General features: G+C 42.5%; 2 protein-coding genes across 5 annotated transcripts in view; both read left to right on the top strand.

The window, feature by feature from the left end:
• pacs2 (phosphofurin acidic cluster sorting protein 2) overlaps positions 1 to 4,788 on the top strand; it is a 56,609-nt gene extending 51,821 nt beyond the window's left edge. For all 4 annotated transcript variants that reach the window (XM_070978514.1, XM_070978515.1, XM_070978513.1 and 1 more), the window contains 5 exons: positions 88 to 130; positions 329 to 464; positions 944 to 1,164; positions 1,437 to 1,550; positions 2,338 to 4,788. In XM_070978514.1, the coding sequence (XP_070834615.1) occupies positions 88 to 130; positions 329 to 464; positions 944 to 1,164; positions 1,437 to 1,550; positions 2,338 to 2,456 (633 nt within the window). In that variant the 3' untranslated portion in view covers positions 2,457 to 4,788. The remainder of the gene's footprint in view (positions 1 to 87; positions 131 to 328; positions 465 to 943; positions 1,165 to 1,436; positions 1,551 to 2,337) is intronic.
• A 1,237-nt stretch (positions 4,789 to 6,025) lies between these two features.
• Positions 6,026 to 24,943, top strand: dcaf5 (ddb1 and cul4 associated factor 5). Its single transcript, XM_070979912.1, has 9 exons — positions 6,026 to 6,473; positions 11,695 to 11,838; positions 12,525 to 12,561; positions 13,192 to 13,331; positions 14,421 to 14,550; positions 15,515 to 15,728; positions 20,289 to 20,355; positions 21,318 to 21,445; positions 22,894 to 24,943. The coding sequence occupies exons 1-9, from the start codon at positions 6,266 to 6,268 to the stop codon at positions 24,217 to 24,219; spliced, it is 2,394 nt and encodes a 797-aa protein (XP_070836013.1). The 5' UTR covers positions 6,026 to 6,265; the 3' UTR covers positions 24,220 to 24,943.
• Positions 24,944 to 25,035: the final 92 nt, after the last annotated feature.

Here is a 25,035-nt window from a genome sequence, read left to right as displayed (position 1 = left end):
TTCTTTTCTATGTGTTGTGTTGTCAACATATTTTAAGTGTTTTTGTCTTAAGTAATAATCTGTTCCCGTCTGTTTTTGATCCTGCAGATGGTGAAAGTCGGCATCGTGGAGCAAACATCTGCAACGTCAGGCAAGCAATGACTTTGTTTAAAACTTACAAGAGATTAAAGTTAATTTCAGTTTTTGCACAGTTTACATGCTAACCTGCACCAAAGCATGCCGCAGCTGCACCGCACCCCTTTGCACATTGGCAGCTCCAAACAACGGCATTTCTCCACCACAGCGTACATACGTATCTTTTGGAAATGATGACTGTTTCCTCCCTCAGGAGACTCTGATGATGCAACTCCTCTGGGCTCCTCGCTGCTCTCCTCCACTCCTCCACAAGTATCACCTGCACTCAAAGAAGCGTCGCCCACCCCGCCCTCCTCTCCCTCTGTCCACACCAGCTTCTGTGCTTACAGGTATAATGTAACGTCTGGTGGAGAGCTATTTCTGCTAAATGGATTTTTGAAAATGCACTTATTTGCTTTGTTGCAGAGAATTTTTTTTCTTTAGGCTGGTACTAGTATATGAAGCCACAACCAGCAGCTGGTTAGCTTAGCTTAGCATGAACACTGAAAACAGGGGAAACAGCAGCCTGGCTCGGTCCAAAAGGTATAAAAAAGAAAAGAAAAGAAAAGAAAAGAAAAGAAAAAAAAAAACTCCTGCAGCTGGTGATGATGCAGTTACCTGTAGCTACCTTTGCAGTCTTTGCTAAGCTAAGCTAACCAGCTGCTGGTGGTACTTTATATTTGCCGCACAGACATGAGTGTGGTAGCAATTATCTCATATAACTTTCAGAAAAAAGCCCATTTAATATGATGGGAACATGCCCTTTGAGTTTTCTACTTTAAAACAAAGGCATCTCCTTGATTTCCACCTCACTGGCTGCTCTCTGTAGTTCTGCAGGTCAGGCGGAACTGATGGGGCTTCAGGTCGACTACTGGGTGGCTCCGACAGAAAGGAAGAAAGACATGGAGAAGCGGGACTCCTCCTCCAAAAACACTCTCAAGTGCAATTTCCGCTCGCTGCAGGTCAGCCGGCTGCCACTGGGGGGAGCAGAGCCGAGCCCCCAGCCCACCATGTCCATGACTGTGGTGACCAAGGAGAAGAATAAGAAGGGTGAGCCGTATACCTGCGTTGTCCAAGAGGACTGATGCATGCATCATTCTTTGAATTTGTGTCTGTGTTATTTTCTTAAAGGAACAGTTCACCTCAGACCCATTTAAAACTCTCCATAATATCAAGATGTGATCTGGCCAAATCTAGTTTTTGCAGCATCAACCTCACCAGAAGCACCAAAAGGCCAAAAGTCATTTAATCCTCAGAGACCAGAAAGATTCTGAGTCCCTCATTTGCTCACAGCGTGCGTCTCTGTTGCTCCCTTCTGTCAGTCATGTTCCTGCCAAAAAAGAGCAAAGACAAGGAGGTGGAGTCGAAGAGTCAAGTGATCGAGGGCATCAGCCGGCTCATCTGCACTGCCAAGCAACAGCAGACCATGCTGAGAGGTACTTTTTTGCACTCCTGCCCCGACATGTCGCCCCCCCACAACAGCACACACGTCCTCAGAGGGATGTCGGAGGGTTTTCTGTTCAGTTTTGTAGGAAATCTCTCCGCTGGTCAGACTTAAACCAAATGTAAAGGAGGAGCTCTGTCATATGTAATCAAAATAACAATAATTTTAACTCAAATCTGACTTCTCAGAAATCTCTGGTTTAGTTTTAATGAATCTTGAAATTAAATATTTTCTAATTTTGTGGTTTTATGTTAAAATGCAAGACTGCATGCCTTATTCTGAGAGTTAGGGATATTAAGGGTTAGGTTATTAAGGTTAATCATTATTTTTGAGGGAAAACTGTTCGATAATGGCCTAGTATATGTAGGATATGATCATGTAGAATATGGAATTAATAAGTGCTTTATAATGACTAATACAGAGCCAGTATGCTACTAATATGCATGCTAATAACCAACTAGTTAATGTGAATGTGTGTAGCAAGATGCAAGTATTATCATTACCAATACCATATGAACTTGTTTGTTGATTATATTTTGTATTATTAATCAGCATCTGGAGAGTAACTAGTTGTTAAAGTTAAATACATAGTTAAATAAAAAGTTCAGTATTTGCCTCTGAACTGTTGTGGAGTCGAGGAATAAAGCAGGCCAAGTACTTAAGTAAATATACTGAGTTGCTTTCCAGCGCTGGACGCGGGGTCATTCGGGATAGCAGCATCATTAACTCCAGTGATAAAAGTGTAATTGTACAGTCCTGTTTGTTTTCCATCCCTGCAGTGCTGATTGACGGTGTCGAGTGGAACGATGTCAAGTTTTTCCAGCTGGCGGCACAGTGGTCCTCACACGTCAAGCACTTCCCCATCGGGATCTTTGGACACACAAAAGGACCTTACTAGCAGCACCTATGAGACTGAAACACTGAGGACAACCCCCCCCCCCCCCCCAACAGCTTTTAACCCCCCCATCTATTTCCCCCCACACACTTCTTCTCTTCTGCCATCTTAATTTAAACTCCTGCTTTCCACTGTTGCATTTGTCTGATTATTTAATCTTTTGCGTGTTTTATTTTTAAATTTTCTATTTATGTAAAAACGTCTCGAGGCAAAGCTGCCAAGGGAATATTTCTTTACTCGGCTTTTTAAAAGAAAAAAAAATCCTGCTGATGTTTTATAGACTTTTGAGAAAAAAAAAACTAATTAAATAACAATTAGAAACGACTTCTAACCTTTAACATCCTGTAAGAGTGCCCAGGTGTCACCTCTGCCATTGTTTTTTTTAATTTGGTGAGGGCACAGCACATTTAATCAAGAATTTATTTAAAAAACAAGAGCAGCTGCCTTGTAATGGAGTGGAAGACGTGACGGTCGTCTCATTTTCCAACCGTGACGGGGAAATTTTGGATTCTCAACTTCAGAGACTTTTGTCGAGTCATCGTGTGAACCCTGAAGGAGAACAGAGGAAACGGCCTCAGACCTTTGGCTCTCTGCACTCAAAGAAGTCTAATGTGCAATAGACTGAATACTGTGTGAATGCGATTCTGAATGATAACCTGGCACTGCTAGAAGGTTACACACTGCTCTTAGTTGTGATTTTCACTCTCCTTAACCCGGTCTCTTCTTTACTTTCTCCTCCTGGTAAATCGGCTTGAGGTTTGAAGAGTTTTGCCCCAAAGTGAGACACATAATCAGAAAATCAGCTCACAAATACCTGCTTTTTAGAAAACGATTAATAGCACAAAATGAACTACTTGATAGATGGTAGTACAGACTTTTGGACTTCTGGGAAATGTTATTTTGTTTCCATGTCAAGTTAAATGTTGAGACCACTCTACTGTCTGTCCTGAGGATGTAAAGCCAGCAACAGGTTAGCTTAGCTTAGCATAACGACTGGCAACAGGTGGAATTAGCTAGCCCAGCTCTGTCCAACCATAACAATCCACCACCACCACCTCTAAAGCTCACTGCTGTAATGAAAACATTATATTGCCTGTGTTTAATCTGTACAAAAACTGAGCCGGGCTATCTGTTCTCCCTGTGTCCAGTCTCAGTGCTAAGCTAAGCTAAGCTAAGCTAAGCTAATCAGCTGCTGGCTGTAGCTTCACATTAAGGCTTTGAGAGTGGCATCAATCTCCTCATCTTGCTAGAAAACAAACTTTTATTTCCCTAAATGTTGACAACACAAACCAATCTTTTTCAGAGTGGCTCCTCTATATTAAACAGTGAGCTTGTCAATGTTCACTTGAGAAAGAACTCCTCTTCCTCAAGCCCCACACTCCTCGGACACACTCCATATCTTTTGCTAAAAGCAAATGTTATTTTTGCCAAAGGAATACTCATCAACTGCAGCTCACTCGTTACCTGTGTGGTATTATAGAAGACTTCATAATGTAGAGGTGAATGTATTGAAGGTACCTTAATGTAAAGCACTTTTAAATGTTTGTCCCTCATAGATTAGTGTGTGATAAACCTACCCGGGAACCTGCAGGTACGTATGACTGTGGTTCACAGAGGCACACGGACAGACGCTGCATCTGTCTTTCTATCTGAGCTGAACAACAGCACAAGCGGTGGTGTTCATGGTTTATATGCAAAGCAAACTAAGCACCTGTATCTTCTCAGTGCTGCGTGATATCACTTAAAGCTCAGTGTGAGGCCTCGTTGGACTATTTAGAGTTTAGTTTAATATTCTGTAAGGTTAGCCTAGAATGTGATGTTAACAAGAGATGTTCTGTCAGTAGATTTCGCGCAATCTTTCGTTGACTGTTAAGCATAAAACTAAAAGTATGTTGCTTATAAAACTTCTTTCCGTAGCATTTTCATCGTAACCTTTGCCAATTTCTTGATAAGTGCCTAAATTGCTTAATTTTGACAAATCAACATTAAATAATTTGTCCCTGGCTAACATGGTGCTGATTCTGGTCCAACAACGACAGAGTATCTCAATACAGTGCGCTGATTTTTGCAGTCAAGCTTGTTCATTGGATGGAGGGAAACTCACAAACCCACGTTTGGCTCTAAGACGTGAGTTTTAACTAATTAAAACAACACCGCGGCCCATTCGTGTTGAGCATATATTTGTTTCTCTGTACAGAAGATGTTTTAGATGTTTTGGTTTTTCATGTCGTCTCAGAGAAAGGCTTGTTGAAACTGAGAGTTCCCTAAAGACTACCACTGTAATCCCAAAACTTGGAGTAATAAAACTACTATACACACTAAAATGTACACTACGATGTACTCTTTCCATGTGTGAGTTATTAAGCTCTGTTTGCTCCTTGATTAGTTGGATGAAAACACTCGGTCAGTGAAGGCAACACAGAACAACCGATAAAAAACAGTGTTGTTTCCTGTGGTTCAAAGTTCAGACTTGACTTTGGAAGCAGCAGCAGAGAAAACAGTCTCACCATGAGGCCTTTAGCTGGCCGTCATATCTCAACATCCTTATCGACAAAAAAGCCACTAAATCCACTCAGCTGCTGTTATCAAGGTCAACAGTAAAGTGCGAACCTCGGCTTTTAAGCCAATGTAGCCGAGAAGTCCCTCGAGTGGGTAGAAAAAATAAAAATTTGAACTTCTCCAATTCCATGTCAAGTATGTAGTGACGTAAAAGTAGTAATACTTCAATGTGAAAATACTGTGCTAAAGGTCCTGCATTCAACATTATACTTAAATAAATGTACAGAAGTATTATCTGCAAAATATACCTTAAGTATTAACAGTGAAATCACTAATCATGCAGAATGCACCCCTTTCAGAGCTTATTGTATATACTGTATTATACTCATTTTAACTTCTTTATGCTGTAAAATAGTTAATCATACAAGATTATTCACATGTTGATTTAAATGAAAACACACGTTACTCCAGTACAGATACATCAAAACTAATGCTTGAGTAAATGTACTTATCACCACTGATAACATTGTGTGAACCACAAATTAAAACACAATCTTTTCATAGTAACAATGTTATTTCCTCTCTAAACACCTTTTAAATAAATTACACCAATTACAAATATAACAGTAGGAAAAAGAAATGCTTAAAAATGTGTATTTAAGTATTAATCATGCAGAATGGCCCATTTCAGAATAATTGATATTATTTTACAGAGTTATAATTTGTATATTTAATTTATTGAGAATGTTTTGTGTTAATAATCTGAATCTGTCAGGTAACTATAGTTACAAAATAAATGTAGAGGAGGAAAAAGTACAATATTGAAACGTAGCCTTTGTTTGCATTTGTTAAATACAGTACTTGAGTAATTGTACTCAGTTACTTTCCAGGTGTAGTTTTTAATGTACCACAGGTTTGTTAAAACCTAAAAATGAGAGTGGTGGGCTCAATATTCAGGTGGGCTCACACTTGATACCTGTGGTAGAAATTAGTTGGCACAGATTCAGCAAAAGGTGAAACGAAATAAGAGCCTGTGGTTGTAAATAAAGTCCTGGCCGGTGATGCTGACTGACAGACAGGGGGAGAGAGAGATCCTCCGCCGGAGCAGGAAGCTGCTGCTGGGACTGCCGAGAAGACAGAGGAGGTACAAAACAACGTCGACATCAGCGGGCAGGCAGCGGGGTATCCACCATAATGTAGACCCCGCAGGGCAGGAGCAGCCGTGTGCCACATCCACCGAGCAACGCCAGCAGATGTCGAGGGCGCAGTGGTGAAAACAAAAGCAGAGCGGGCCGCATTTTTGCACGGTGAAAATGAAGGAGCTGAAGGGCTGCGGTATGCGCTCCTCGGTGGGCTTTCTGTCCCGCAGAGAGCTGACTGGGCAGCCGCTCATAAAAGAGGAATTCCAGAGACGCAGGCTGGCAGGCTGCACCAGCCTCTACAAGAAGGATATGCTCGGACATTTCGGCTGTGTCAACGCCATTGAGTTCTCCAACAACGGCGGAGAATGGCTCGTGTCTGGTAAGTTGACAAATCCCCCTTCCCCTGTTTGAGGCTGTTTTAAGGTGTTAGCATGCTAACGCTAACTAGCCAGACAGTCAGCTGAAACCCTACTGGGCTAGCTAAAATAGCCTAGCCTGTGTTGCTAGCTAACTAGCTATCTAGCTAGCTAGCTAGCTAGCTAACGTCAAACCAAACAGCGAGCAGCTCAGAGGGCAGCAGCCCCGGACCGGTCCCACATGTCAACCCATAAGCTCATCACTGTGGCCCCTGAAGTGCACATTTTCTCTCTCTGGTGGGTCTCATCATGGCTACCTCCTGAAATCACAATGCTATTTATGTCCTGAGAGGATTAAAAACCATCATCTGGCCTAGTGTAACAGCCCGAAGCTTGCTATTTTTGGGGCTGCTGAGGATGTTAAGTTTGCACAGTAAAGCAGCAGTTGACTAAAACTCCAGAATATGAGCTCGCCTCCACACCGAAGTGAAATTGGTTTCACATTCGACATTAGCTCGTTTTTTTTTTCCTGGTTGAGCGTTAATAGCGTTTTGGAAACTGCACCGATTTCATCCAGGTTGGTATCATATTGTAGATATAAGTAAGCCAGACATTTCACAGGTGTCATCAACCCTCCAAGCTCAGTGAGTGCGGCGAAAACTCTAAGGAACAGCGCTGAATGTCCTTCTGAATACCTCGCTGCTGCCGTGGAGCTTAGCGACCGTCAGCAAATTACTCCCGTCAAGCCAGCTTTTTCTAGGATTTGATCCCAGAGACTCCATTCCACTTTTCCTCAGCTTGCAAGGTCAGTATTCATCTTTCACAAGCATTATCTCCAAGAAAATCATGTAAAAAAAAAACAAAAAAAAAAAACTCAAGTATGTACTGTACCTCATTTATTACTGTTTACTGGTTTTATTTTGAAATAGCTCAAAGGGATTAGATCCCAGAGACTCCATTCCACTTCTCCTGTGTTCCTTCGGTCAATGTGTAACTTTCACAAGCATTATCTCCCAGAAATTAATGTGAAAACACTTGTTGAAAACAGTACTTTACCTCATTTATTACCAATTATTGGTTTTATTTTGAAATAGCTCTATGGGATTTGATCCCAGAGACTCCATTCCACTTCACCTGTGTTTCTTTGGTCAGTATTCATCTTACACAAGCATTACATCCCAGAAAATAATGTGAAAACACTTGTTGAAAACACTACTGTACCTTATTTATTGCTAATTCCTGGTTTTATTTTGAAATGGCTCCATGGAATTTGATCCCAGAGACTCCTTTCCACTTCTCTTGTGTTTCTTAGGTCACTGTTCATCTTTCACAAGCATAATCTCCAAGAAAATTTGTTTAAAAAGTTGTTAAACATACAGGTATCTACTGTATCTCATATATTACTAATTCCTGGTTTTATTTTGAAATAGCTCCATGGGATTTGATCCCAGAAACCCCATTCCACTTCTCACGTGTTTCTTAGGTCAGTATTCATCTTTCACAATCATTACATCCCAGAATATCACATGAAACACTGGTTAAAAACACAAGTATCTACTGTACATTGTGCATTGCCATATTTTGGTTTTATTTTGAAATAGCTCCATGGGATTTGATCCCAGAGACTCCATTCCACTTCTCTTGTGTTCCTTAGGTCACTGTTCATCTTTCACGAGCATTACATCCCAGAAAATCATGTGAAAAAAACTTATTTGACATGCAGGTATCTACTGTATCTCATTTATCGCTAATTCCTGGTTTTATTTTGAAATAGCTCCATGGGATTTGATCCCAGAGACTCCATTCCACTTCAACTGTGTTTCTTAGGTCATTGTTCATCTTTCACAAGCATTATCTCTCAGAAATGAATGTGAAAACACTTGTTGAAAACACAAGTATCTACTGTACCTCATTTATTACCAATTATTGGTTTTATTTTGAAATAAAATAAAATATATGGAACTTGTCTTAGTTATGGAAAGGTGAGCACCTGGTCGATTAATCCAAGTCACTATTGCACTCGAAAGTTGACAGTAGGAGTACTGTCTCAGTCTGGAATGTTAGTTGGTAATGTGTCTCAAAAAAGACGACGACATGAATCCGTTGTCCGCGTCTGCCTCTGTTTGACTTAATTTGCATACCGCGCAAACCATGAAGTTGATGTAGGGAAGAAAACTGTTGCAAATTCTCATCATTGTGGTAATGTTACCAGATTTTTTTTTTTGAAAAAAGGTTTTTATAATAAAGCAAAAACATGCTCAAAGATTAGAAACACATGTTTCTGGAAATACTTTTTTTTAATAACTTAAAAAAGCTAACTTTAAAATTAAAATATAGAAAATAAATACTTGTTATGAAACACACAAACTGACCTTAAGAAAAAATGAGATGTGTAACTGAATATGTGTGTTAAAATCCCGAAAAGGTAACTCAAAATAAAAGCAAGGATAAGGAAAAAACAAGGTACAGTTGCTAATTGTGTTTTTAAGATGTTTTTTTCACATGATTATCTTGGAGATGATGATTGTGAAAGATGAACAGTGACCTAAGAAACACAGGAGAAGTGGAATGGAGTCTCTGGGATCAAATCCCATGGAGCTATTTCAAAATAAAACCAGGAATTAGCGATAAATGGGATACAGTAGATACCTGTATGTTTAATAACTTTTTAAACAAATTTTCTTGGAGATTATGCTTGTGAAAGATGAACAGTGACCAAAGAAACACAGGAGAAGTGGAATGGAGTCTCTGGGTTCAAATCCCATGGAGCTATTTCAAAATAAAACCAGGAATTAGCGATAAATGAGATACGGTAGATACCTGCATGTTTAATAAGTTTTTTTCACATGATTTTCTGGGATGTAATGCTTGTGAAAGATGAACAGTGACCTAACGAACACATGAGAAGTGGAATGGAATCTCTGGCATCAAATCCCATGGAGCTATTTCAAAATAAAACCAATAATTGGTAATAAATGAGGTACAGTAGATACTTGTGTTTTCAACAAGTGTTTTCACATTCATTTCTGGGAGATAATGCTTGTGAAAGATGAACAGTGACCTAAGAAACACAGGAGAAGTGGAATGGAGTCTCTGGGATCAAATCCCATGGCGCTATTTCAAAATAAAACCAGGAATTAGTAATAAATGAGATACAGTAGATACCTGCATGTTTAATAAGTTTTTTTCACATGATTTTCTGGGATATAATGCTTGTGAAAGATGAACAGTGACCTAAGAAACACGTGAGAAGTGGAATGGGGTTTCTGGGATCAAATCCCATGGAGCTATTTCAAAATAAAACCAGGAATTTTAATAAATGAGCTACAGTAATGTTTTTATCAAGTGTTTGCACATTAATTTCTGGGAGATGATGCTTGTGAAAGATGAATACTGACCCAAGGAACACATGAGAAGTGGAATGGAGTCTCTGGGATCGAATCCTATGGAGCTATTTCAAAATAAAACCAGGAATTAGAATAATTGAGTTACAGTAGATATTTGTGTTTTCAACAAGTGTTTTGACATTAATTTCTGGGAGATAATGCTTGTGAAAGATCAATACTGACCTAAGAATATGAGGAGAAGTGGAATGGAGTCTCTGGGATCAATTCCCATAGAGCTATTTAAATATAAAACCAGGATTAAGTAATAAATGAGTTACAGTAGATACTTTTGTCTTAATAATTTTCTTCACATGATTTTCTTGGAGATTATTGTTGTGAAAGATGAATACTGACCTAAGAAACCTAGGAGAAGTGGAATGGAGTCTCTGGGATCAAATCCCATTGTGCTATTTGAAAATAAAACCATAATAAATGAGGTACAGTACTTGTGTTTTTAATAATTCAAATTCAAAGTCAAATATTTTCACATGATTTAGCAGGGGGTATTGTGAAACATAATAAATGACCTTACAAACAGATGAGAAATGATATTATTTGAAATGAATACATGTCATTTGACTTATTTATCTTTCTTGAAGCCTTTATTTTGAAAACCGGAAGTCCACCAATGCTGCCATACTTTTTTGGGGCTGAATTTATCATGCTTCTTTGTGTATTTTGTTGGGGCTGCTACCTTGACCGTAGTAATTTGCTGACGGTCCTTAAGCTCCATGGCAGCAGTGAGGTACTCAGGAGGACATTCAGCGCTGTTCCTTAGAGTTTTCGCCACACTCACTGAGCTTGGAGGGTCGATGACACCTGTGAAATGTCTGGCATACTTATATCTACAAAATGATACCAACCTGGATGAAATCACTGCCGTTTTCATGACGCTATTAAAGTTTAAAGAGAAAAAAACGAGCGAATGTCGAAAATGAAACTAACTTCACTGCGCCTCCCACATGTCAACCCATAAGCTCATCACTGTGGCCCCTGAAGTGCACATTTTCTCTCTCTGGTGGGTCTCATCATGGCTACCTCCTGAAATCACAATGCTTTTTATGTCCTGAGAGGATTAAAAACCATCATCTGGCCTAGTATAACAGCCCGAGGCTTGCTATTTTTGGGGCTGCTGAGGATGTTAAGTTTGCACAGTCAAGCAGCAGTTGACTAAAACTCCAGAATATGAGCTTGACTCCACCTGGCCAGGTAAGTGAAACGATGTAGCTGCGCCTCATTAACTGCCGCTGTGATAAATGAAAGATATATATATATATACAGTTCTTTCAGGTTGAGTGTAAATATTAACTCTTGACCATGAAAGTGACCTCCTGATCCTGATTTTGCACCATATGCATCACACAGTGGCCTCTTAATGTTGCTCCTTTAAGTGTGAATTGAATGTCCTCTGCAAATTATTGTATTTTCACACTGTATTGTTTTGGGCTGCAGCTAAATACTGTAGAATAAATGATAATTATCATCAGAATGACCATTACAGTTTCCAAAGTCTAAGATGACGCCTTCAGATGTCTTGTTTTCTGTAACCCAAAGTTTACGCTGATAAACAACAGAGAAAACCAGCAAATCTTCACACTGGAGAACCTGCCATAAGAGAACGGTTGCAGGACTTGTTTAAGAATCACTTGAACTTTAACTTTAAGTGGCTGATTAATTTTTTTTTGATTCACTAAGTGATTAACTAACAATTGTACCTCTAAGTCTTTTAGTTTTACTCATTCAAGGCTAAACTCACTTTAAAGGGTCACAAGTACAAAGAACATGTAAACTACTGCTCAGGACGATTCTGTGCATTTGTGTAAGTTGGTGATGTCAGTCCGTCTTTTCGTGTCTACAGGAGGAGACGACCGGCGGGTGCTGCTGTGGCACATGGAGAAAGCCATCCACGCTCGGTCCAAGCCTGTGAAGCTGAAGGGGGAGCACCTGTCCAACATCTTCTGCCTGGCCTTTGACAGTACCAACAAAAAGGTCTTCTCTGGCGGTAAGAGCAAGAAAAACTACATCTGATCTCTGCTCACAGCAACAAGGTGCATTCCTCTTCTTTGGCCTTGACCTGTGCAGGGCGCGTGGGTGAAAGGTTCATCAGATTACATGAGAAAATGCCGATGCAGTGGAGGATGGCAGCTTTTGATGGAATTAAATGAAATAAATAGAACACCACACAGTGTTTGACACTGTAGGTGTTGAGCAATGAAATAAATGGCATTAAAAAATGCATATTTATTTTGAATGCAGGTAGGACTCAATATAAAACATATCTCAGTTATTATATCATCAAAAGGCAAAAGATGAAATATTTAATGGATCATTTTCTGTGCATTTAAGTGGCTGCTGAAGTGTTGTAGTCACTTCGTTGCACATTAAAAGTGTTTGGTATGAATTATGGATGGAAATATCTAAATTTAAGATGCTGGAGTTGCTAAATTTATTATGTCGTTCTGGAGGCACGAGGTGAATGCTGCTTACTTACCACAGTCAAGCTGCCATGCAAATTAGCCAAGGCGATAAAATATTGATGATGCTGTGTAGTTGTTAGTTGATAATTAACTAACCACACCATTTAAGAATCCCCCGAAGGCCTCTGAGGTTGAAAATCAGAGCAGAGGAGCAATTATCTTGTGCACCTTCACTCTGTGAGCCACAGTTTGTCTGTCTGCTGTTTTTCAGGAAATGATGAACAGGTGATTCTTCACGATGTGGAAAGGTGAGTAAACTAACACTTTATATTTAGGCACACATGTTCACCATCAACTAGCTCATTATTAGCACACATCAGCCTCATTTTGGCTCTTTATCAGTCATTATGAAGCACTTATTAATACCTTCTTCTGCAGGTTAGGGTCACTCAGGGTTTAGGTCAGGTTATTAAGACCATAATTCATGTGCTACAGCTTCCTTACTTGCTACCAATAAGTTACTGATTGATAGCTGCAGAGTTCTCCTCCGGGGCACTGCCGAGGTGCCTGTGAGCACCTAACGCCAAGCTGCTCGGGATGCTGTGCTGTGGTGACCCATCACTCTGACATCTCCCCTTATCAGTTGTATCACTGTATTATTATTTTGTGTGTGTGTGTGCGTGTCAGAGTGTGAAGATGAACTCTTGTTCAGCAGTAATCAGGATTTTATTGAGGGGAAACTCGTAGTTTATGGCCTAGTATTTGTAGAATATGCTCATGCAGAATGAGGCATTAATATATGGTTTATAATGACTCATGAAGAGACCGTATGCTGCTAATGTTGATATATAAAAAGCTTTTGGCTGTGCGGCGATTAAACTGCACTCGTGTTGACTCGAACAGAACCGTTAACATTTGGATGATTGTTGTTCCCCCAGAAGAGAAACTCTGAACGTGTTCCTGCACATCGATGCTGTGTACAGTTTGTCCGTCAGTCCGGTCAATGACAATGTGTTTGCCAGCTCATCTGACGACGGACGCGTTCTTATCTGGGACACCCGCGAGCCGCCAAGTGCAGGTAAGCGGAGGCGGCATGTGTGCTCTTGCAAACCTCATCGGTTGGCAATGACAGTAAAAATGAAAATAACTTTTTATAGTCATGCGCGGTGATGCCGTGTTTTATGTTTATGCTCAGGGCTGCAGGCAAGTAGAATTAAAGCCCTTTTCCAAATGATGTTTGGATAAGTCAGATAACTCATTTCGTAGTCTGAAAATGTGTGAGGCTAGCATTGGATTAAAATAAAAAATGGGCGTCATGCCGACTCAGCCTCCCAAAGCTCCTGCACTGGAAGATAAATGAACAAGTCAAAAGATCACTTCCCTGTCAGGTAAAACCCTGCATCAGCACGCAACAGGAAAGTTATCTTTATTACATGTAAATGAAGCTCTGCAGTGGTCTTGGCGGGGATAAAAATACACAAACAGAGCTCATCTCCAAAGCATGTCCTCTCGTTTGTTGTCTCTGTGGCTGTAATTACAAAGCTGCTCACATGCAGTGCATTTAACAGTCTGAAAAGGCCGTATAGCGCTTCATGATGGGACTTAGTGAGACTTGTTGATAACTTTAAAAATGCAGTGGATCATCTTGCATGACGTCCACATCCTTCTATTTTAGAAGCCTTCCTTGTGACTAAGTTGGCCTAATAATACATTTAGCAGTAACTGGTACTCCATGTCTGCCAGCAGGCTTTTTATGTAGCTGTTCCGGCGCTGAAGCTCCACTTTGAAAGGATAGAAGTTGCACACAGATGCACTCCTTTGTTGGTCGAGCTCTCACTCTAAATATGAGTGATGTTTTATGTTGCAGCCGTAAGTATGATGCATCAAAATAAGTAAGCACACCTGAGCTGGGAAATGTTTTGATTAGATTGTTCATTGAGACGCTGATGCTAGTGTTTGAGGCTGCCCTCTGCTGGAATTTCAGAGGAATGTTCGAGGTTCACCATCTTATTTGTGTGTGTTTGCATGCTAATATCTGCCAGTTAGCACTAAAATGCAGCACAGCTGAGGCTGATGGGACAGAGGTCGGGATCAGGTGGGGGGCACGGCGTGTGTTAACATGGATGTAAGTGTAATTCCTAAAAATCCCTCTTCTCTCTTCCCGCAGAGCCGTTCTGCCTGGCCAGCTACCCCTCAGCCTTCCACAGTGTGATGTTTAACCCTGTGGAGCCCAGGCTGATCGCCACAGCCAACTCCAAGGAGGGAGTCGGCTTATGGGACATCCGCAAGCCACGCAGGTTAGAAAGGCTTCTTTTGATCCATTTTTCAAGATAAATTGTGTTTTTGCAGCATCTGTGACAAATCTAATGAATTACAAGCACTTAAACCATAGTAGAGGTGATAAAAACAGCCTAAAATACTTGTGAGGTGTACTTTTACACCGCTCACAGTATCCTCTCTTTAGAAGTTTGGAAAGTGGTTAAAAAAAAGAACATTGGTACTTATTTTTTATCCATTATACGGTCGATTTTGGACTCTTTTTCCAATAGTTTGTATGTTTTTTCTCAACACAATCAATTGTACAGTCTGATGCATGTTTGTCCTGCTTGTGTCCACCAGGCGGCGATGTTGCCCCACAGTTAAGCTAATCACCGTTGCCGCTCTGTTAACTGCAGACCCGTCACTCTGCAAAAACCAAATGTTTATACCGCTCAGATGACTCTGTGAAAACACTGAATTCACTCAGGTTAGGTTGAGTTTCAGAGACTAAAACGCTTCCAATGAAAGTAAATACTGAGTCATCCCTCCTCCGCTGCTGGCTCTGCCTCTCTGCAGTGTGGCTACTTTAACAGCCACTTCTTAGAAATCCCCTCAGTTTACTATGCAGCTTGAAAACTGCTTCCAGTTGAAGTTTACTTGATGAATGACCAGTTTTTTTTGTCATTAAAATTTGTCCTGACCAGTCTCTTTGGTCTCAGTATGTCTTCTGATGTTGTTTTATGTCTGTTGCAGTTCTGTTTTCTGTGATCACATTGATTATTTTGTTCTGAAAAGTACTTTAAAGCCTTCAGACTGTTGAAAAACTGAAAGAATTAACATTTTCCAACCTGGATTGGCCTAAGAAGAGTACACTTAGAAATGGGACGCTCATCTCTTCTGAAATCTCACTTTGTGATTTCGGCAGATTTTAGAAAATAAATGACCATTGGTGCATTGAACTCTTACTGAGCCTTAATATGTTCTTTCCGCCTGTTCTCTCAGCTCATTGCTGCGTTATGGAGGCAGCATGTCCCTGCAGAGCGCCATGAGCGTTCGCTTCAACAGCACCGGCACCCAGCTGCTGGCGCTGCGCCGCCGCCTGCCGCCCGTCCTCTACGAGCTGCACTCCCGCCTGCCCAGCTTCCAGTTTGACAACCAGGGCTACTTCAACTCCTGCACCATGAAGAGCTGCTGCTTCGCTGGAGACAAAGACCAGGTTGGTCATCAGATCGCACAAATCCTGAGCTAAAGCTACTGCTGCTGTCATTGCTGTGTATATTTGGACAAAGACTTGGTTAATAAATGAATAAGGCATTTATAAATTAAAGGCAAGGCAAACAGGATCTGAAGGCATCTCTTCCAACTTTTAGTGTCCCATTGTGTCCAAACACACCCTCCTCTTACATACAGGGGAAATGCACTTGTGCTGACTGATAAATTGAGTTTTGATCCTAATGAACATGTGAGATAAACACAGTCAAAACGCGATGAATAAGCGAAATCTTTTCATTTGTGATGAAATCTAGGAAAACCCGTCAGACGTCGCGCTGGCACTTTTCCAGGAAAACATGAAAATAGGTCGTAAGTCGAAATATTGGTGAAATTGGGTTTTCATTAGATTATTATTTAACAACATCTTTTCTATCATTCCTGAAAATATCTCATTATATTTCGCTTGTTTCATACGTTAAAAACGTTATTTAAATTAGGCACGCTGTTTGTCGTTACCTCCTACGAATGAAAAACGATCAGCACATGAAATCCGCCCTTAACTTGTTAGTCTACGTAGCCTACGAAGACAGTTCATCTATCATAGTTGGGGTGACCAGATGTCCCGCTTCGTGCAGGACATCATTTCCATTACCTTTACTTTTCACATGTCCCGCAAATTATGACGTCGCAAATTGTTATTGACAGTCATGCTAACAATTCGTGACATCGCAATTTGTGGGACGTGTGAAAAGTACTGGAAATGCGTGACTGTCCCGCACAAAGCGGGACATCTGTTCACCCTAATCATAGTAAACCACATAACATGAAGACGAAGTCATATTAATGTGCATTTTCGCGCACGGAGAGAGATGTCGAAGCTTCACAGACGGAGAGAGTTTGAGGTAGCTGCTCGTGTTCTGATTTACAATCCTTTTCTCAAAATTCCGCTCCAAAAAATCCTGCTGATCAGCTGATTTGAGTGGCCATAACACTTGATACAAACCAGATATAAAAACAGATTTGAGAAGAGCTTGAAACAAGTTTCTAGGTGATATTAAAAATTTCCCATGACATGTGACTGGTTTTCCCAGATCCCATCACATTTACACACGCCGAGGGGTCTGAATGAACACCCACTCAGCAGCGAACACAGGTAGATTTTCCATTTGGCGAGTACATCTCAGAAGGCCATCCGCCACACTGACGGGTAAATGTTTGTACAGAAGTAGTCATGTAATAAAAAATGATATTTACGGGCGGACTGCTTCTGGCTGCTGTTTGTATATGAGCAAACACAGACACAGGGACTTCATGGTGCATTCAAGTGCTGCTCGTAAACTCTCCTAAAGTCGTGTGTTTTACTTATCTTCCCTTTGTTGAAATAAATCTGTCAGTACTTTGTCGTGCTTTCACTACAGCACTTTTAATAATCAGATGCCAGAATCAGAAGAATATCTTTCATTCCTACAGAGGCAAATCTTATCAAATTATCGCATTATTGTAGTATTGATTGATAGATTTTCCTCATATCCCGCAGGCCTAAAATATGTATGAAATGTTTCACAGGACGTCTCAAAGTTTCCATTTCATGTACATGTGCAGCCATAGAAGCAGCGTCTTGAATGTGATGTATGACACTCGAGTGTGTGATCTAACTCCTGATCTGACAAGCAGAAACAGAATGTGAGCGATGTCAAACAGTGGGGAGACAGTTTTATCTGACTTTGTGGTCACTTAAAGTGAAACATAAGCAGAACATGTGGGATCAATAGAAAGACTAAGAATAGAAGAAAATGTCGGTTCCGTCTGTGAAAGTGGGACTTTTGCGCGTTGGAGGAACACCAGGAGCCCCTGCACTCAGCCAATGGTCCTCCCGTTGGTCCTCCTCAGACATGACATCACCCTGCAGCCATGTTTATTATGTTAACATTATCCTCGGGTGTCAGCAGAGCTCATGGAGGCTTAAAAATGATCCCTCGCTACATGAGTGAAGGAGGTAGTTTAAAGGTTACCGAATCGGGTCAGGGCTGTGCAAGAAGGTTGCTGCTTTGCACCTCTTCACCTGCTGCCTGGATGGAGAGAAAAAAGCTGGATTTGAGTTTTGTTTTTTTGACTTTGACAAGGAGTGTTGAGGAGTCAAGGGGTCCTACACTACATGTGTTTGAGTGTAGTAATAGCATTTTACATAGTTTAAATATGTAGAAATCTTACAAATACTGATGTAGTATCCCTCATAATAATATCTTGTTACAATACAATCAGCACTCGTGTGGCACTCTGTGTGTGTGCAGTGTTAAAGGCCCATAAAGATCATATCATATGAGTACGTCTGTGACTGAGTCTGACTTGTTTCCGTTGACCGCCAGTGGTTTGACGTCTCACCTTTCTGCAGCGATGCAGAGGTGTGCTTCAGGTGATGTGGAGGCACGGTGACATCACTGTTAGGTGAGGTCAGCACATTTCTAACCACATCAGATTACACCCAGCAGTGCTGACAGACATTACTTCTCGGCCTGGTCCTCAGTTACTCTGTAGTGCTGCACTCAGACAGTTTGACCACTAGGGGCCAGATAAACAAACTCAGCGGCCTCGTAGAGTTTAACAAAATGGCCGTACAGTTTATGGGTCTGCGCTTGTTACAGCCATGGCTCTGGGTAGTAGGTTTTCGGGTTATCCGTCCCATTCGCGGGATATCTCCAGAACATAATGAGCGAATTTATTCCAATTTTTATGTGATGTTTGCACCATTTTGATCCAAGTATGTTGATTTGATCTCCAGGGTTAACCAACAACCTGCCTGCTTATTTTGTCCATACACAGAAAACGTGTTATATCACAATTACATTTTTTTAATAAAGTGACTTGCACAGTGAGGGGTTTATTCATATTACCCACTGCTACTGCGTGAGAGCTTTTGAGCCGCAAGCAGCTGTCCACAGATTGGTTTTGGAGGGTTGTGAGCACCACTGGGAGCTGCACCGTCAGTATGAGATCAAAGCTGTAAACTCCAGCATCTTTATGGCAAATATTTCATAAAGTGTAGAGACAGGATGCCAGTTTTAGCGAGACATCACAGTTTAGAGGAGAAGAGAAGAGGTGGCAGGAGAAACAATGACCAGCGATGGAGAACGTAAAAGAACTTTGACCAGATGATTTCCACCATTCGTCTCACAGAAACCTCCTCGTATAGACCCAGAACCACAGACCACAGAGGATTTTCTCAGAGTGGTGTGAAAGCAGAGGTGCAGAGTGGGAGTCATGGGTGTGACATTCCTACCTGACGTGTCCTCTGGGAACCTGAGGCGGAGCACACAGGTGTTCACTTCAGAGCGTGTTCATGCGGCCTGGAGCTACGCTGATATGAGCAACAGCCAGAGTTTCGGGAATAACGGTTTCTCATCACTGCAGAGAGGAGGTTCCTTTTAGATCAAGACATTTTTCACCAAATAAAGAAGTAATACAGTGATTAAGAGAGTGGATAGACTCATGTAGGCCGGCCGGCATGATCACAAGCCTCCTCGAAACATTCCTGAGCAAGTCTCTGAAACAGAGAAGCTGAAAGAGCAATGCACCCGCAGAGACCAGCAGAATATTTACATAGGAAAACTGAAGACATTTGTTTCAGTTACTGGCGGATAAAACTGCACAAAAATAATTCACAACGTGACAGAATGTCAGAAACTCCGCAGCACAAGACGATGCCTTGAAACAAATGCAAGTGATTTACCAAAAATGTGCCTCCAGATGGTAAAATAAGGCTCGACAGACGTTCCAACTGAAAAGAAATGTGCCAGGAGGAAAGAAAGCAGGGGACGTATTTCTGAGAAGGAAAACGTTCTGGTTTCTTCATGTTGAGCGCCTAACTATTTGTAGATGCTTGTGCAGTCCAGTGTGTAAACAACCTCCAGCCCTCCGAACTCCGACTGTAGCCATCGGCACTGGCTGTAGCATCCTGTTGGGTGTAGCTACAACCAGAGCCACAATCAGAGGGGCGATGTGGGGGCAAAAGGTCCTTGTGAGTGGGGCATGCAAGGAAACCCATAGCTTGACTTACCGAGCTTAGCTACGGTTGCTGAGCTATGATTGGACAATCACTGGATGGGGGAGGGGCTCAGCAAGCAGTTTATTGGCAGATTGAACAACCAAGCGTGTTAATTTTGGAAGTGACTGCACATTACAGTGCCAGATTCAGCTCCTATTCTTTCTCTACATGCTGCTTTCAGATGTATGTATAAGAAACGTGCGCCCCCCCGTCTGTTTCTGTCCAAACTTACCTTAAGCGACAGGTTTAAGTGGAACCATCTGTTTACAGAGTCTAATAAGAGTTCAGACGTGGAGCAGGAGCTGTGTTGGGGTCAGGCTGTCATGTCACGTCAAGAGCGTGTTTGATCCACATTGTAGACGAAGCGCTGTGATAAGATCTGGTGGTTTTGTACCATGCAGTGACCCCCCCGGGGTTTGACTCTTTGAGTGTGTGTGTCGCCCTTGTGGTCAGATGGAAAGTTTTGTCATATGTAATGGAGCAGATTTAAATCTCTAAACATCCCTCTGTCTTCCTGCTCAGTACATCTTGTCCGGGTCAGATGACTTCAACCTCTACATGTGGAAAATCCCGAAGGATCCAGAAGCAGGTGAGTTACTGAATCTGTCTGCACCCAGTGCATGTTTACCTGGATCTATGCCGATGTATAGGCCATGATTTACACTGATTTTGGCCTAATCGTCTGGTTCCCAAGGTGAGATGAATGTCTTTCAGTCCACTCTGCTGAATGCTTTTGTTTTGTGAGTTTGTTTACGTTCACAGTGTTCACCAGGAAATCAGTGCTTGTAATCAGATGCTCCACAACTTGCAGATATGTTTTTGGACAAAGTTTCGGTGATGTGTCGTCCTGCAAGGTTAAAGATTTGAGTGGCGTCAGAGAAGGCTAAACAAATCTGATTCCAATCAGTGTCAGAAAGAATGATGGATGCCATTGTGCTCTTTGCTGTTGAGCGTCAGCCCAGACTGCGGTTTGCCCTCAGTTCATTCAGTCACAGTATGCTTTCCAGGCAGGAGTAACCATCAGATATCCTATATCAGCGTCTCATTGTTTAATCCTCCACTGCTGTTGTTCACTTCTTACTCGAGTCAAACTGCACCAACCTTTTCTTGAATTTGAATGTTTCCATGTCTCCAAACTTAACTAAAAAAAGCAAAGTTAACGCTGAAAATTTTGAAATAAGTGCTCCACATAGGCCTCCTGTGAACATGCCTTGAATCTAATTACTCTGGGAAGAAAATCCCAAAGATGCTACGATCCAGGAATGTGGTCGTTTGCAGCTCTGGAGCTCCACCTGACACATTTATGGATTTTATTTTCCCTGGAGTTGCTCACACTGAAAATATGTGCAAAGGGCCTATTTGGTGTCAGACTAATGGATATTATGAGGATTACATTACCTCCATAATTCACAGTCTTTATTTTCTGTTCTGGAATATTCACGAGCAGGTTGAATAATCCCTGCTGTCTTAGTGTCGCTGGCTGTGTGTTTTAATGAATCCATGTCATGGACTTGTATCTCTGTGACTCTCACACCATGCTCTTCCTTCAAGGAGGCCCTGGCCGGGTGGTAAATGGGGCTTTCATGGTCCTGAAGGGTCACCGCTCCATCGTGAACCAGGTTCGCTTCAACCCTCAAACCTACATGATTTGCTCCTCCGGCGTGGAGAAAGTCATCAAGGTCAGTGAAGGAATATCACGGCTGTATTTTTAAGAAAGAAGGTAAAGACATCTGTTTTTTAGAGGCTGGATTTAGACCTAAGAGGTAACTCCTCTATCCACTGGGGCATCCGGATGATGTAGTGGTTGGATAAATTGTTCTGCAAGTGGACAGCCTGAATCTGAGTGTGCGCCTACAGATGTTCAGACAGTAGATGTGCCCTTAAGTGAGACATTGATCTCTGCTGACACGGCGCTGTAGCAGACTGAGCTCTGTGGTGTGGAGGATGAAAAAAGATGGATGTCCCCCTATCATCGACTGTCGTCCGTAACAGATGATGTTAGGCGGTGTTCAAGAACTGGGTCATAGTGGGATATGAATGGTTCCACAGATACAGGATTTCTCAAACCAGACCGTGACACACTGCCAGGCTTTCAACAGTCTTGGCTGTTTAAGGTGGACTGGATCAATTGGCGAAGCCCACACGGGTAAATCAAGTATAACTGCAGAAGCCGTTACTGTCGCTCAGGCCTCATAGGGCTGCACTATCAGCGATTTGTGTTTAAAATCAGAAAACTGACTCCCGATAGAATTCATATGGTGAGCCATTTGTTTTGATCTGTTTACTTCTTCGACAAACACACAAACACTCCTCACAACATTAAGATGTTACGCTGCACACAGCAGCTGCGCTCATGTGTTCAGTCTTATTCAGTACGAGCTGTCTGATGCACTGCGCTGACCGTGTGAGTAAACCAGGCAGCATCTGAAATTGGCTTCATGTCCCACTGATGTTCGACTGACTCAGTTACGCATCATCAGTCATCAGCTATTTGCTTGTGCTCAGAGAAACAGAACACATGTTGTTTTCTTATCCTTTACTCACAGCAGTAAGCAGCCCACCCCTCTAAGTTTGTTCCTCAATTTGTTTTTATTTATATCTACGCACGGAAGGAAGGAATTTGGCCCGTCATATCCTCCCTGTAGTGTTATGAAAAATAAAGCTCACCTGCGGTCGTCTGTTTTATTTGTGTAAGTAGAAAACCTAAAATCATGATTACAGTAATGAAAAGTTATCACTACCAAGCCTTTGAAAAGTGCAATGTTAAACTTAAAAAAGTGAAATCCCAGCAAACGGTCTAAAAATGTATTTATAAAAAGGGGAAACTTCACACAAGAGCCTTTGCACAAGAGTAAGAAAGATTTTCTTTTGTCAGTACAGTAACACAAGCCCTCTGTTCTGTACATCTTACTGTAGAGTGAAAGGTGATGCCGGTCCAGGTGTTCTGTAATATGAGACCATCAGTCATCTTTCATCTGGGCCTCTGCACTGCTCACTTGTTCTCACTTGTTTTTTTATTCTGCCTTCTGATCTGTGCAACTTTAAATCTTTGTTTTTCTTGATCTCCCTTTTCTGTCTTTTCCTTTATTCCTCCACCCAACATTCCTCCACACTCCGTCCGTCTCAGGTGTGGAGTCCCTACCTGCAGCCTGACAGTCTAGGTGACCTGGAGGGTCGTGTGGAGGACAAGTCACGCAGCCTCTACACCCATGAGGAGTACATCAGCCTGGTGCTCAACAGCGGCAGCGGCCTGTCCCACGACTACGTCAGCCAGTCCATCCAGGAGGATCCACGCATGATGGCGTTCTTCGACTCTTTGGTGCGTCGGGAGATCGAGGGCTGGAGCTCCGACTCTGACAGTGACCTGAGCGAGGAGGCCATCATGCAGCTCCACGCTCGAGGACGCCGCACCACGCGGGCTACACCGACGGTTCCCACCGCCGTCACGGCTGCTGGTCACCACAGCGACTCTGACAACTCGTCCTCCTCCTCCCTGGCTGGACCTGATGCCTCAGGAGGTGACGAGCCGGCCGTAGCGGAGGTGGAGGGGCGGCCGAGGAGACGAAGCAGGCATCAGCGGCATCAGTCAGGCTTCCTTGTGAACGAAGACTCAGACTCGAGTGAGTTTTGGCTCGACCCCATGCCCCGGCCTCGCTCCCCGAGCCCCAGGGACAACTCCACGCTGTCCAGCCCCACCTCCTCTCCTTCGCTTCCTGCCGGAGTGTCCAGCTCCTCCACGTCCACTTCCAGCTCCAGCAGTGACGAAGAGAAGCGGCGCAGTGCAGTGAGGCGGCGCAACGTCATGAGGCGACGGCGCATGCATGTGGTGTCCAGAGCTGGGGATCGACCGGAGTCTGTACAGGCTCTGTTTTCAGCCATCGACTCCTGCAGTTACCCATCGATATCAATCGATGACCTGTCTTCCTCCTCCTCAAGTGAGGAGCAAAACTCTCTCCAAATCAAGCCCCGCACTGGCAGCGCCAGAGATGAGGAAAAATGTCTTAGCCCCTCTGACTTTGTGTGTCTGAGCCCAGTTATGTCTCCCGAGAGCCTGGAGAATGAGGAAGGGAGTGACAGAACTGAGCTGGAAACGCACCCAGCTGCGTCCCCACGGTCACTGCTTGGACACAGGACTGGAGAAAGGGCTGCTACAGATCTGGCTTTAGACAGCTCTGATAGCGAAGAGGCTTGTAGCAGCTCAGGGGCTTTAGACAGTATCTCCCAGAGCCAGCGTAGCCCCGGAGTGAACGGACAGCACCGGACTGTGGCCCCATACGTGAGCGAGAACCTCCTCGTCTCCTCAGAATCAGAGGAAGAGACTGGCGTCACACCTGAAGACACAAGGCCACAGAGAGAAAAAGGCCTGGCACAGAGCGCTCTGAAACGGACTCATGTGGGATCAGAGGAGGGCGAATCAGGCGCCTCGCCGTCGGAAAAGAAGCTAAAAACATAATGACGTCTCCTTCTCATCCTGGAGAGAAATCCTTTGTTAACAGACTCAGTTTAGGAAGTGGGTTTTCTATGGGTTTTTACAACTCAGCTTTTTCATTTTGCGTCTTGTAGTCATGCGACACATGTGAACTCGTGCTGATTAAGAGCAGAAGACGTTAAGGAACTAAAAAAAAAAAAGAGAAAGTGTGGTTAATTTGTGTTTCCAAACAAAGGAATTGGACAGTGTCATCATTCTTTAGGTCAAACCACAGATGACGTTAAAAGATGGAAAATATAAACTAAATATTGTTGATAACAATGGTATTTTAAGTGAAACGCCTTTATTTTCATGCAGCGTCAATGTTTCTCTCCCATGCTCTGGTTGTTGCAGAAAGCTCCACCCAGGATTTGGAGCTCCTCCAACCACAACAAAAAAAAAAGGTCTTATGGAGGATAAAAGCTTAGCAGCATTTTAATTTCTACAGTTTCACACTGAGCGTAAATCTGATTGGGCTTATTTTCATTTTAAAGAGATTCTCTGCTAAGACCGCTTCGGGGGTGTCTGAAGGATTGACTGTCTCCATAGAAATCTTAAGGAGTACCATTTGTTTAAGCTGTGCATTGGAAAGATGCTTTCAGTGCGTCTACCAATTGTCTTTTGTCTCATTATCCAGCCCCTGGGTACCGTTACAAGCCAGCGCTCGCTTTTGTTTTCCTGCAATTAAAGAATAATTTGTTCTCCAGTGACGGAGCCACAGCGTCTTCCTGAGGCTGCACTTACCCACAGCAGAGTCTGACTGGTGAAATGTTTACACTCCCTGACACACGTCTGTCTGAA

Source organism: Chaetodon trifascialis, chromosome 14, assembly GCF_039877785.1.
Source record: "Chaetodon trifascialis isolate fChaTrf1 chromosome 14, fChaTrf1.hap1, whole genome shotgun sequence".
In the NCBI taxonomy this organism is placed as follows: Eukaryota; Metazoa; Chordata; class Actinopteri; order Chaetodontiformes; family Chaetodontidae; genus Chaetodon; species Chaetodon trifascialis.
Note: the sequence above shows the minus strand (reverse complement) of the source record. Positions and strands in the feature narration are given on the sequence as shown.

What these genes read in the sequence shown, in the direction of transcription:
- dcaf5 (XM_070979912.1), top strand. Translation starts at nt 6,266, where the DNA reads ATGAAGGAGCTGAAGGGCTGCGGTATGCGCTCCTCGGTGGGCTTTCTG. An exon ending in CAAAAAGGTCTTCTCTGGCG is followed by an intron (nt 11,839 to 12,524) that starts GTAAGAGCAAGA and finishes GCTGTTTTTCAG; the next exon opens with GAAATGATGAACAGGTGATT. An exon ending in CCCGAAGGATCCAGAAGCAG is followed by an intron (nt 20,356 to 21,317) that starts GTGAGTTACTGA and finishes TCTTCCTTCAAG; the next exon opens with GAGGCCCTGGCCGGGTGGTA.